Genomic DNA, 15215 nt, shown 5'->3' on the forward strand with positions numbered 1-15215 from the left:
TGCATTATATTACATTAAACCCTTTACAATAAGGTTTTATTAGTAAGCATTAGTTAACTACTTTGATTAACACAAATTAGGAATTAACTATCTTAGCATTTATTAGTTAATGTTAATTTGACTAATATGTTATTAAAAATAAAAAAGTTGTATTTGTATTTGTTAACTGATGGATTTGTTAATGCACTGAGAACTAGCATGAACAACCAAAGAACAGCTGTATTTTTTTTAACTAACATGTATGTAATACATGTATTGCTCATTGTACATTAACTTATGTTAACAAATGAGACCTTACTGTAAGGTGTTACCATTTTATAGTTTAACCATGTATTACTATATGTCTTTGGAAGGCTTTCATTAAAATGCCCAAATTCATGCCATTTTGTATTTGTAATGTCGGGATTCTCAGAATAATTTGATATATATGAAGCTTTTTTCTCTTGACAAGATTATCATGTTCAAATCATTGTGATAAAAGTTAAATTGGTCAAAGTAATTCAAAAGTAGTCAGATCATATTGCTTGAAATGTAACGCACAATATACTCAGCACTGTAATAATCAGGCATAACAAGATCCTAATATTGTGTTATTCCCCCATTTGCTGCCAAAACAGCCCTGACCCAATGAGGCATGGGCTCCACTAAACCCCTGAAGGTGTCCTTTTTGGTATCTGGCACCAAGATGTTAGCAGCAGATTCTTTAAGTCCTTCAAGTTGCGAGGTGAGGCCGGACTTGTTTGTGTAGCACATCTCACTGATGCTCGATTTGAATGAGATAGGGAATTTGGACGCAGAGCCAACAACTTTTGCTTTGTGGCAGGGTGAGGCATGGACTCCTCAGGCCTTACGAGCTTAGTACATGGTCTGCTGAAAGAGGCCACAGCCACCAGGGAATACCATTTCCATCAAAGAGTATACATGGTCTGCAACAATGCGTAGGTAAAAGATGTCAAAGTAACATCCACATGGATGGCAGGACCCAAGGTTTGCCAGCAAAACATTGCCCAAAGCAAAGCATCACACTGCCTGCGCCAGCTTGTTTTCTTCCCATAGTGCATCCTGGTGCCATGTGTTCCCCAGCTAAGCTACGCACATGGACCGGCAATCCACGTGTTGTAAAAGAAAACGTGATTCTTTCAGTCCGCCATCTTCCATTCCTTCGTGGTCCATTTCTGATGCTCTCATGCCCATTGTTGGTGCTTTCGTCAGAGGACAGGTAATCATGGGCATCCTGACTTGTCTACGGCTAACGCAACAAACTCTGGCACCTTTCTATCAGTATCAGCATTAACTTCTTGAGCACTTTTAGCTACAGTAGCTCTTCAGTTTGATCGGACCACACGGGGCAGCCTTCACTCCTCCTGTGCATCAATGAGCCTTGGCCGCTTATGACCCTGTCACCGGTTTACCACTGTTCCTTTCTTGGGCAGACCGGGAGTTGCGAGCTGCAGTTTTGGAGATGCTCTGACCCAGTCGTCTAGCCATCGAAATCTGTCTGTTGTCAATCTTGCTCAAATCCCTACGCTTGCCCATTTTTCTTGCTTCTAACACATCACCTGTGAGGGAAAAATGTTCACTTGCTGCCTAATATATCCCACCCACTAACAGGTGCCGTGATGAAGAGATACTCTGTGTTATTCACTTAACCTGTAAGTGGTTCTTATTGTTATGCCTGATCTTTGTATATTTATATGCATGCATATTTATCTATTTAAATTCAAAATTGATCATTTTCTTTCTAGGTTTACTGGCTTCAAATTTAATGCAAAGTGTTCTTGTATTTGGATTATATTGTTTTATTTTTTTTACTTTACAGTGTACTAGTTCAGATACTTAAAGAACTTAGCCATTCTAAATGATGCTCTCGGATGTTGTTTCTCTCTTCACGCTCCTGTTGGCTTCTTTTTGGCCATCCACTGTTATCGACCCATTAGACAAAGCAAAATGGAATTTCTAGCTATCTGCACCCTCTTAGTCTATTGTTTCCCTTTCAGTCACGCTAAGGTAATTCGTTTTTCAGGGGCCGTGTTTCGCTCCCCTTTCACTGCTGGCTGATTGTCTTGTAGAACAGACCTGTCCATGTAACATTATCCTTGGTCTATGCTCTTTACTTCTAAATTATCTGTCTAGTAAATGCCAGGATAACCAGAGCCACTGACATATCTGCAACATTCTAAAATGCCATGTTCTGTTTGGCTATTTTTGTTAGTCAGTGGAGGTTTTTTTTTTTTTTTTTTTTTTTTGAAAATTGTATTTTACTTTTTTTCACATATAACAACCACAACGAATACAAAACAAATAAAAAGAACAACATACAAAAAAAAATTAAATTAAATTAAAATAAAATAAAATATTTAAAAAGAGATACAATGTAAAATGGTTAAATCAACTTTATCCAATCAAGCCATGTGGTACTATATTTATATAATTCAAAAAGGGTTTCCAGATCTTATAAAATAATTCACCCCTGCCCCTCATTGAATATGTGATCTTCTCTAAAGGTACACAGCTGCAGACCTCCGACAACCACAATCCAAATGGCACATCAGTGTCTGCTTTCCATTTCAAAGCAATGCATTTTTTAGCTATTATTAGCAACATTTGAGTAAGCTTAATAGCTTGACTGTTTCGAAGATTAGAGTTGGCAAAATTACCCAATAAACACACCTCTGGATCCGTTGGGAAATCAATTCCATGAATCTGTGATATACTATTACATACTTGCACCCAAAAAACCTTCACTTTGGGGCACAACCAGGTAGAATGCAAAAATGTTCCTTCTTCTGCACCACATCTGAAGCAGAGAGGTGAAATACTGTTGTTAAATTTATGTAATCTAGATGGAGTGTAGTAAAGCTGGTGTAAAAAATTAAACTGAATTAATCTATACCTAGAATTCAAGGTTGAGGTGACCCCATCTTTACACAAATGACCCCACAGGTCCCCATCAATTCTTACTCCCAAATCCAGCTCCCATCTACTTCTGGATTTGTCTGAATCGTCTAGAGGCTTATTTGCGATCAGAGCTTCGTATACTCTAGGTGGAGGTTTTTTTAATAAAAAAGATAATTTTTAAAATCTGTAAATTAAAATTGTGTGAGTCAATATCAGTGAACATTAGTTTATGACTGTCTAAAAAACAAAAGAGAAAGCACTTTTGAACATTTTAAAGGGATACTCGACCGCTTTTTCATATTAAACTATGTTATTCCCTTGACTAAGACGAGTTGATACATCCCTCTCTCGTCTGAGTGCGTGCACTTAATCTCTCTGATGCGCGGTGACGATCTGATAGCATTTAGCTTAGCCCTCTAAGCCCAGTTCATTCACTATGGTACCAAACAGAGATCAAGCTAAGCGACCAAACACCTCCATGTTTTCCCTATTTAAATACAGTTACACGAATAGCTGAACGAACAAGTATGACTACATAAAATAAAACGTGGAGCTTTTCTAAGCGGGTTTAAAAGGAGAACTATAATGTATGGCAGAATAGCACTTCTGAGAGTACTTCGACTCGGTGCAGTAAAAAGTCACGCCTGAAACATCCTCCCTCACATCTTCCCTTCACCCTCTCATTTCCGTTAATAGGGGGGAGGGAGAGATGAGAGAGAGAATTTTTCAGCCGGGACTTTTTACTGAGCCGAGTCGAAGTACTCTCAGAAGTGCTATTCTGCCATACATTATAGTTCTTCTTTTAAACCCGCTTAGAAAAGCGCCACGTTTAATTTTATGTCATCATACTTGATCGTTCAGCTATTCGTGTAACTGTATTTAAATAGGGAAAACGTGGAGGTGTTTGGTCGCTTAACTTAATCTTGAAACTTTACCTCTGACTTTACCTGTTTGGTACCCAACTCAATTACATTTCATTGCATGAATTAGTTTTTTATAAGTTGGGGCAACACATATTTATTGGATGGAAATCCTGCCCTCAATGAGTTTGTTCGATGAGTTATTTATTTGAGTGTACTCCTTTGTCTCTGTTTTATCAGAAACAGGAGACAAGCACAAACTTGTTTCTTTCTCGTCTGAAAAAGTGATTTTTGGATAATTGGGGAAATAAATTGGGTTGAGTTTTCTGAGTTATGCAAAATAACCACTGACTGCACTTTTCTTCTGTGTTTTCTATATAGATAATTATTGGTCTGTGAATGAAATGCTGTCTATGACATCAAATTAAGAGCAATTCAGAAAAAGTTAAATGGAAAACAAACAAACAAACAAACAAACAAATAAAAACCTTGCATACCTGATATGCAGGCTAAACGAAGCACTCTCAAATACGTCATATTGGGGAAATTTGGGTTTCAAAGAGCAATACACATTAACTACCAAGTTTAAGAGATATTTAGCAAAACAGAGAAACAAAGAACATAGGCTCCGGGTTTTCAACAGGCGAATAGCATTAGCAACACTGACTGGGCACATACAAGTGTGTCAAGAACACTATTCATAATACCATATGCTCAAATTTCAGAGTGGGTAGCATAACTAAAAGAGTTTTTCAGGTTTCTGTGAAAATATTCCCTGAGCTGCATATTCAACCTTTGGCATATGGCATAAGAGCTAATTAGAACTATGCTAATGTGCTCCCTCAGGCCCAGCGACTGAAGAGGAAACCAACTATGTGCTTTGATATATCTGTCATGCTTCGGCAGACACTAACAAGGATGAATCTGAGACACTACAGACCCGGCATAATATAGGTCTGTATTGTTTAAACTTATTCTTTACAGGTGTTCTTGTCAGTTTTATTTGTGACTTTTAGGCCTGGTTTCACAGACAGGGCTTAAATTAAGCCAGGATTAAGCCTTAGTTCAATTAGGTAATTTAAGTAGCTTTTATAAATGTGCTTTAGAAACAAACTAACAAAAAACACTGGTGTGCATCTTAAGACAAAACAATGGCACTGACATAAGATAGTGCAAGTTGCTTTCAGTTAAAACAGCTTAAACCTTGATTGTGAAACTGGGTTAGTGAATTATTTACTTTTAAATTCTTTATATCATATGTGTAAAATAGTTGTTTTCCAAGAAGCTATAATATTTAAATATAGCTGTTATGATTTAATTGTAACAGTCATCGATGGTGCTTATGTCCTCGATTGCAAGGCAAAGTTGAATTAATAATTTGTCATTTAGCTGTCACTTTTGTCCTCACTGTCTTACAGTGCACTTATTTCAGGGATAGTCCACCTGAGGTTAAGTGCCCTGTTTCAAGGATAAAATAGTGATGGATCAACTTAATCTGAGCCTCAGACGGCACGTCCACTGACCGCCCGCAGTGTGTAGGCTATACTGGCTGTCTGATGCATGTTTTTGTGCTAAACAAAAATGTCAAGAGCCAGCTTTAATCGTTTGTTCCAATCTGATTGACTGGCACTATGCAACATCCCGGAGCCTATAGGGAAAATGTGCACCTGGAAATTAAATGTTTGCGAGCTATACACGTGTGTCAGGTTACTGGCAACAAATACATTTTCTTTGAGCCACTTATAGCAAGTAAACTAGACACTCTAGCAAAATGGCCAGTTCTGCTTTGTTTATCATGGACTGATATGTCTGTATGGGCTACATTTTCAACGCTTATATTCGTATAAAGCCTAATGCAATATTTCATATTACTTTAATTCAGATTAATAATCAGACCTTTTTAATCAGACCTTTCCTGTAAGTAAAAATTCATTTCCCTGCATGCCAATCATGATTACAAGATAATGAATAAAAAACTTGTACACAACAAACATTTTCTGTAAGATTTTATATGTGAGTGTTCTTTATTTATTTATTTATTTATTTATTTATTTATTTATTTATTTATTTATTTATTTTTTTGTGAGTGTTCTTTAAATTTAATTGCATTCATTACCTATAGAAATTCATGATTTTCCATTTAGGTTTTTATGCATTTGCATGGCTTTTCCAGTACTAGAAGAAATCGCTAATCAAAATCCTCTGATGTTTTAAGGCTTTCCATGGCAGTGGGACCCCCCGCTTATTGTAGGCTAAGCCCTCCACAAATAACGAAGAGAAATTCGGAGCGAGTCAATATTAGAAGCGCATCAGGAACAGGCAGGTCCGTGAAAGCGCCGTTCCGCGGTAGGTGGTGCTAAACTCATTCACATTTTGTCGGTACCTCGGTGGGTACACAGGATGATTTTAATCTCCCTGGACAGCGTCCAGCGTCACTCACAGTCTCAGCAAGTCAGCGCGCTGCGCACGAGAGCAACAACCTCATTCCTGGATATTATAGGCACCACGGGCAAGTGCGCGAGCGCAGCGCGCGGACACAATTCGCCTTTCGCTCGCTGAGAGAGTAGCGCGCGAATGGTTTTCAAACTGAAATGAATCTTTAACGGCCGTTGAAAATGAAGAGGCTTTCTCGAAAGCTGACTTTAGCTCTCGCGGTGCTTTTTTGGATAGCCGCTTTACTCTATTTCATATTGCTGAATAGCCGGAAAATACTACCTGACCAAAGAAACGAGCAACCGAAAGTAAAAGAGGTGAGTGATACATCATACAGATATAACCTCAAAGACAAAAGAGCTTGAATTGGTTGGTTAATTGATTTCTAAATCTGTCAGTAACTCTTTAATCTTTGTCTATTTCTGAGAGAACATATTTGTATAGGTGCGTCAATTTTATGACATCTGGGCGGATAATAATGGACAAAACTGTCCAACATGTAGCATCTTTTATATTTTTGGGTGAGTTCAATTCAGAAATGCTTTTCTGAACTTATTCTGAAATAGGAAAATGTAGTCTAATAGGATACTCTCCCCTCGGGAGACGACATAATATGATTTGCGATAACCTTTTCACATTTTGTTTGTTGACGAATATAATTCTGTAATAGCATTTTCTTTCTTTTCCTATTCAAACATGAATTCCTATCAGTCAGAATGATGGACGCACGGAAACAGCTTTCATATATAAGTGCGTACATGAGGGAGCAGATATTCAATCTAGATTATTGAGTGGAAAGTAAATATTTAAATAGTCTATGCGAAATGCTGGTAATTAAGGCTATAAATGAACCAAGATCATTTGTACCCATGGCATTTGCTATAAAAACTGTTTTCAGCCACTTTTTGACTCCCCACAGGAAAGAAAAACAGATATATGTACTGCCAAATTAGTTTTATTATGCTTTATTTCACAAGTCTACTACTTTCTCTTGAAAACTAATAATCTAACATGTGGTTCATCTGGAGTTACAGAGGAGTCTCAAACGTTTTGCAAAAAAATATACCATGTCTGAAAAATTCCTCACAAAATCAAATTATGTGAGCTCTATACCATCCACATTCATTTTAGATCTCAATATTCTTACTGTATGTAAACAGATGTCTGATTTGCATCTATTTTATTCATCCCAAGACATTGAAGGAGAAACATCTGAGACAAAACTGATACTAAAATAACTCCATTAAGTCTATGGAAGAGCAAACTGCGCAATGAAACATTTATTTAGGCCTGGATGCTTGAACTTTTACATTCTTTTTGTATAATTCCCCGTAAGACTAAATCAAGATTATGTTTCTTAAGATGAACACTGTATACAGTATAAAACCATCAATTTTATGTGTGAGATTTAAATAGTGTATAAGCAATTGATTGTTCTCTTGTTCTGAAGATTTAGTGATTTTACCAGGAAGCCCCAATCAATAAATAATTCCACTATTTTGTTCAGTATATCTATTACTACTAAGAAAGAAAGTAATAGGAACAGAAGGTCAAGGATATTCACAAACAAAGTGAGATGATGCTCATATCTGTTGCATTAATAATAATAAAAAAATCTTGTTGCTGCATTCTTGCTGTAAAGGATGCGTAAATCTGCAGCAAAGTCTTGTAAGTCAGTTTTTCATTGAAACAGCGGCTGGTATATGACAATAAAGTATCACTGCGGGTAATGGTGTATGAAACATGATATATGGTGCAATATATCACAACACTGAACAACACTGAACGGAAATATGAAAACAGTTAGCATGTGCTCCTTACATCTGTATGGAGACGATGATAGAATGTTTATGGTATAATGGCTGGATTTATCTCAGAAGAAACAGAAAGAAAATCTAAGCTGGTCAATGCTTGAGCAGTGATTTTACTTTTTTTATTTTCAGCTTTTTGTACGCCCTTGTGCAAGTATGTAAAACTAAAAATAAGTAAACCGTTAATGTGGCCTTGAAAACCGCAGTGTGACAGATTTTGCAGACATTCCCCCTTAAAATACAACTAAGCGCAGGGAGAGAAATGTCTACTTTAGTATTCTGTGTTGAACAACATGTTTCCATTTGCCATTTGCTTCGATATCTATTTTCTATAATAACCCTGACTGGGAAGGCCGAACCTGCAATAGCTGTTATTGGCGAGGAGGAATATGAAATACAGGGTTGGCACAGCGGCTGTTGAGGTGAATGCGGTGTGTGTCACGGTGGCCAGTGTGTTCAAACCATTCATCAAATGGTGGTGACATCTCACTCAGATTCGATGGGAAGATACTCCCCCATCAGCAGTGTGATGCATTATCTTTATAATGGTAAGGGAGGACTGAGATATCACCCATGACATCTGCTATTACCATGATTCATGGCAGATATGTCCCACAATACAGATTACACAAGCAGACAGTGTTGTGTGGTATAGTCACGGTGGCTACGTGTCACTGGTGTTGAGGTGTTAGACCGGACAGATGGAGTTTGATGGACTCATCATTTGCTTGCACATGAATTCTGACAGAACATTGGAATGAATCATTTTAATGCAGTACCGCAGACCAGTTTTACAGTCATGCATGACTTCTGTACCTGCTGAGAGTGTGCTGAGGCCCTTAAAAAAGGAGCAGGAATTCAAAAGAATTCCTTATGAAAGTTCAGATGTGTGGTTATGTGCATTGCAAGAGGGCAGAGGCTTTGGTGGTGTAGAACTCGCTATAAAAAGGACCCACACAACCGCACATATAGAGTAGAGACGACAGGACAGGGAGGATCCAATTACCACTTCCTCAGTCTGTCCTCCTCCTCTCATTAGAAGGCTGAGCTCTGTGGGAGCTGGGGGAACACTGAGCCCCAAACGTGGCACAGCTCAAAATGCCCTGATCAGTGACTGTGGAGCATCAAGGAGCTAATGATTTCAGCGGGGAGCGTCGGGGTGTGTGCGCGAACTCTGCCTTTTGAAGGCGAATAAAATTGTTCAGCAGATAGGAAATTTGACACATTGATTCAGAACCTGTCATCTTTTTTTATGTGCTAATTAAAATCAGTTTCTATTACTGAGTATGCTTATTCATTAGAAGAGTTCCTTTTGCAGTGAGTCATTGTGCCCTAATCCAAAGTGTCTACAACAAAGACATATTTTTTACTTGTGCTCTCACCTGTCGTCATTTAAACTTAGCTCACACAGGATGTTTGGAGCCCGATCCCACGAAAATGCGTATAAATAGTACGAGTTGAAAAGTATACGAAAAGTACGAAATGAGTTTTGGCGTATCCATTCCACGAAATGTCACACTCGTACTATTGATACGCATTATCATGAGATTGTGTTGGATGTTTGACTTGTTGCTTAATGTCGCTTTAAAGTTGCCTGTATTAGACAAACTCAGACTTAAGACATTTCCTGTGTTGTGGGTAATAAAAACTAGAGCTGGATCTATTATTAGATCTATTATTCGATTTTAATCGCTTTTTTTTTGGTGAACTGATATTTATTCCTAAAGGGAAAGTAAATATTTAAATAGTCTATGCGATATGCTAGGAAAAAAAGATACCATGCAGTCTGAAAAATTCCTCACAAAATCAAATTATGTGAGCTCTATACCATCCACATTCATTTTATATATCAATATTCTTACTGTATGTAACAGATGTCTGATTTGCATCTATTTTATTCATCTCAAGACAACATCTGAGACAAAACTGATACTAAAATAACTACTTTAAGTCTATCGAAGAGCAAACTGAGCAATGAAACATTTATTTAGGCCTGGATGCTTGAACTTTCACATTCTTTTTGTATAATTCCCCATAAGACTAAATCAAGATTATGTTTCTTAAGATGAACACTGTATACAGTATAAAACCATCAATTTTATGTGTGAGATTTAAATAGTGTATAAGCAATTGATTGTTCTCTTGTTCTGAAGATTTAGTGATTTTACCAGGAAGCACCAATCAATAAATAATTCCACTATTTTGTTCAATATATCTATTACTACTAAGAAAGAAAGTAATAGGAACAGAAGGTCAAGGATATTCACAAACAAAGTGAGATGATGCTCATATCTGTTGCATTAATAATAATAAAAAAATCTTGTTGCTGCATTCTTGCTGTATAGGATGCGTAAATCTGCAGTAAAGTCTTGTAAGTCAGTTTTTCATTGAAACATTGATAATATGTAATGTTCCTTTCACACATAACGTGGCAATGGCACCGCTGCGCTAAGAAATCCATTAACTTCGATGCCTTGTGCTGCGCAAGGACGTTTTTTTTGCTGCGTCAACCAAAGTGCACGCGCGGCTGAGCACACCATTGACGAGCTTGTGTGCATGTTGCGGTCAAAGTAAAAAAAATATTTCAACTTATGTTTACGTTTATTTCTGTACTCTCTCCATTAGATAATCGTGATCCATGATGACTGAACGACGACAGAGGCATGCTTTAGCATTAGTTATACTTTTAAGTATATCACGATCAAAAGATTCACTACAAGTCAGGTATACTTAAAGGGTTAGTTCACCCAAAAATGTAATTTTTCAAATAATGTCATTAATGACTCACCCTAATGTCATTCCACACCCGTAAGACCTCCGTTTATCTTCGGAACACAGTTTAAGATATTTTATATTTAGTCCTGAGAGTGTATGCAAGTGTATGCACACTACTGTCCATGTCCAGAAAGGGAATAAAAACATCATCAAAGTAGTCCATATGTGACATCATTAATTAGAATCTCTTGAAGCATCGAAAATACATTTTGGTCCAAAAATAACAAAAACTACGACTTTATTCAGCATTGTCTTCTCTTGCGTGTTTGTGTTCAGTCCTCAAATAAAGATTGGAACAGTTATGAATAAGCATATTGATTCATGATTCGGATCGCCAATGTCACATGATTTCAGCAGTTTGGCAGTTTGACATGTGATCCAAATCATGAATCGATACGCTGATTCATATCCGTTTGACTCTTTATTTGAGGATTGAACGCAAACACGGGAGAGAAGACCATGCTGAATAAAGTCGTTTTTGTTATTTTTGGATCAAAATGTATTTTTGATGCTTCAAGAGATTCTAATGAACTAACTGATGTCACATATGGACTACTTTGATGATGTTTTTATTCCCTTTCTGGACATGGACACTTTTGGACTAAATATAAAATATCTTAAACTGTGTTCTGAAGATGAACGGAGGTCTTACGGGTGTGGAACGACATTAGGGTCATTAATATGACTTTCTTTTTCTTTTTTTTGGGGTGAACCAACCCTTTAAGTGCAATTTGAAGAATATTTCTGACAAGTATATAAAAAGTAGACTGATGTGTGTTGCCATGTAGGGATGCACCGAAATCAAAATTCCTGGCCGAAACCGAAAACCGAAAAAGAGGAAACCAAGGCTGAAAACTGGAAACCAAAACGCAGAAAGAAATTATGCCAATTATTAGTACCACTGCATTTATGGCTATGTATTTAACACATTGCAACAATGCACAGTATAAAATAAAATTCAAACTAGTTGTTTGTTTAACTTGACCTCACTCGTGTACATTTAAAAGGGTGGTAAAACACATTCTTTCGAAGGCTTGATTGTGTTTGCGGGGTGCACTGTAACATGTGTTCATGCTTCGTTTTTAAAAAATGTCATGATTTTTCATACATTTTACCTTTACTGTACACTGCTCTGTCTCTCCTTGTAAAAAACGGGTTCTATGAAGCCAGTCCCTCAAAAATACACAATGGGCTCAGATTGGTTAGCTGGCCCAGCTGTGCTGCGATTCGCTAACCGCCTAGCACACTCCAGCCTACTCTTCTCCACAGAAACAAATAATGGCCTTGGCATCTTTGCCAAATCGAGAATGCACTTTTGGGCCATTTTCGACCGAAAATTTCCGGTGGCTGAATATTCAGTGCATCCCTATTGCCATGGTTTCTACAAGTGGAAACCACAGATATTACATCATTTAAGGGTGAAAATAGCTGTGTCTCATTTCGGAAGGCTGCATCCGCCGGAGGTCGCATTTGAAGGGTGCATACGTCATAAGGCCGTCTCATTTTAAAAAAAATGAATAGGACACTCCAAATGCGACCTTCGAATGCGTCCTTCTTTCACAGGAATTCGGAGTGTGCATGAGGTGTATCCTTCACGGCTGGAGATAACCCACAAATCTTTGCGTCTTCGTTAACAAACGTCATTTTTTTTAATATTATATGAAAAAACGGCACCACTGCCAGATAACCATGCAAGCGTAGGTGTGTTAGTCCATATTTGACCCAACATTGGGTTGTTTTTTACCCTGAATTTTTTAGAGTGTACTCAAAAGAGTATGCAATTTCGGATGCAGCCCAGGTGTTTTCAAACCTGTGCTGGATTATTCCCATTACCGTACATTTTGTATTGCTTCTTTATCTGACACACCCACTTCAGGTCTTAAAGTCTCTACTAATGAGCTGATGAGTTGAATCATGTGTGTTAGTTGAGGAAGACATACAAAATATGCAGTGCTAGGGGTGCTCGAGGACAGGTTTGAAAACCCCTTGCCTACACATTTCTACATCAAATATTAAACCCTATGGTGTGTCTCAATCAGCTCCTTAGTTCAGTAGTCAGGGCACTGATCATGGTGTCGGCCATTTTAAGGGCTATCTTAATCGGAAAATCACACCAGTGCACTGAAACATTTGCTCTCTAAAAAAAATCACACAATTGGCTGTGAAAGTTCCCTTAAACAGATCTTCTGAAGCGTGAAACATAAATCATGTGAACCAACTCACAACACTAATGACACGCAATATACACTCACCTAATTTATTATTAGGAACACCTGTTCAATTTCTCATTAATACAATTATCTAATCAACCAATCACATGGCAGTTGCTTCAATGCATTTAGGGGTATGGTCCTGGTCAAGACTATTTTCTGAACTCCAAACTGAATATCAGAATGGGAAAGAAAGGTGATTTAAACAATTTTGAGCGTGGCATGTTTGTTGGTGTCAGACGGGCCGGTCTGGGTATTTCACAATCTGCTCAGTTACTGGGATTTTCACGCACAACCATTTCTAGGGTTTACAAAGAATGGTGTGAAAAGGGAAAAACATCCAGTATGTGGCAGTCCTGTGGGCGAAAATGCCTTGTTGATGCTAGAGATCAGAGGAGAATGGGTTGACTGATTCAAGCTGATAGAAGAGCAACTTTGACTGAAATAACCACTTGTTACAACCTAGGTAGGCAGCAAAGCATTTGTGAAGCCACAACATGCACAACCTTGAGGCGGGTGGGCTACAACAGTAGAAGACCCCACCGGGTACCACTCATCTCCACTACAAATAGGAAAAAAAGGCTACAATTTGCACAAGCTCACCAAAATTGGACAGTTAAAGACTAGAAATGTTGCCTGGTCTGATGGGTCTCGATTTCTGTTGAGAAATTTAGATGGTAGAGTCAGAATTTGGTGTAAACAGAATGAGAACATTGATCCATCATGCCTTGTTACCACTGTGCAGGCTGCTGCTGCTGGTGGTGGTGGTGTAATGGTGTGGGGGATGTTTTCTTGGCACACTTTAGGCCCCTCAGTGCCAATTGGGCATTGTTTAAATGCCACGGCCTACCTGAGCATTGTTTCTGACCATGTCCATCCCTTTATAACCACCATGTACCCATCCTCTGATGGCTGCTTCCAGCAGGATAATGCACCATGTCACAAAGCTTGAATCATTTCAAATTGGTTTCTTGAACATGACAATGAGTTCACTGTACTAAAATGGCCCCCACAGTCACCAGATCTCAACCCAATAGAGCATCTTTGGGATGCGGTGGAACGGGAGCTTCGTGCCCTGGATGTGCATCCCAAAAATCTCCATCAACTGCAACATGCTATCCTATCAATATGGGCCAACATTTCTAAAGAAGGTTTTCAGAACCTTGTTGAATTAATGCCACGTAGAATTAAGGCAGTTCTGAAGGCAAAAGGGGGTCAAACACAGTATTAGTATGGAGTTATACTTTAGGTAAGTGTATGTATAAAAAAAAAAAAAACATTATTTAATTCAGAAACATATAATGCTAAAAGACATCTAATAGCCGTCCAAACACAGCTTTGATGTCTGCCCCTACACCCCTGAACATAATCTAGCTAACATTTATGATTTATTTACGGCTTCAATTTTTTCATATATATGTAACATGCAAATTATTAACCATAATATACTTTAAATAATATTAAACAAATATTTTGGTCATAAATACCAGTAGTTATGTTGCATAATAATGACGTTATCATGTCACCGGAAATAGTCATCAGTGTGTATGAGCCAGGGTCCCTGAGTCTACCCTACACCCTACCCTTACCCAATGAAATTGGCTGCAGGATGGGATTGTGCTGAACTGATTTGAGGGGAAATTTATTTTGCAGGTTCTTAATGAGAACATTTACATATTATTTGTATTATCAGAATGTGTCTACATTTTAATATCAGCCTGACTTTAAGACAAACAGAAACAAACAGTTTCAAGAAAATAAAGCAGAAGTATAATCTGATACCAATATGGCTGGGAATCTGAATTGGCGAGCTGAATTAAAAGCCCAGCAATTATCATGCTAAGCAGTCTAAAGAAACAGACATGTGCAATTATCCACCACTATTACTGGCTGTAAAGATGCTGTTGTGCCTGTTGTAAAGCAGCGGGCCATGACATTCCGACCACACACCGACACGCAATACTGTGAAAAGGCGTGTGAGCTCACTGATGAATTCTTAACTCACTGTTTTACAATGCCCTGAAGCCCACTTAGTCCAGAAGTAAAATTTAATAGCTCAATATTAATGTTGTTTTATTGCAAAAAAGTTTATTGACATTATTCCAAGTGAGAACAGGATTGTGCTTGATGATTTATCAGTTTTTTTTTTTTTTTTGTGGGTACTTTTTTACATTACAGATTTTACTTTTTATATGTCAATACACGAGCTTCGCTAAGGCTTATATTTT

The 15215-nt window shown here is 37.8% G+C and overlaps 1 protein-coding gene across 2 annotated transcripts in view; it reads left to right on the forward strand.

Annotated features, from left to right (window-relative positions):
* The first annotated feature begins 6058 nt into the window (after positions 1-6058).
* The window catches only part of galnt14 (UDP-N-acetyl-alpha-D-galactosamine:polypeptide N-acetylgalactosaminyltransferase 14 (GalNAc-T14)), a 65433-nt gene continuing 56276 nt past the window's right edge, over positions 6059-15215 (forward strand). For both annotated transcript variants that reach the window (XM_067417901.1, XM_067417900.1), the window contains exon 1: positions 6059-6508. In XM_067417901.1, coding sequence (XP_067274002.1) covers positions 6374-6508 — 135 coding nt within the window. In that variant the 5' untranslated portion in view covers positions 6059-6373. The remainder of the gene's footprint in view (positions 6509-15215) is intronic.

The sequence above is a fragment of the Pseudorasbora parva genome, chromosome 15 (assembly GCF_024679245.1).
Source record: "Pseudorasbora parva isolate DD20220531a chromosome 15, ASM2467924v1, whole genome shotgun sequence".
NCBI classification, from domain to species: domain Eukaryota; kingdom Metazoa; phylum Chordata; class Actinopteri; order Cypriniformes; family Gobionidae; genus Pseudorasbora; species Pseudorasbora parva.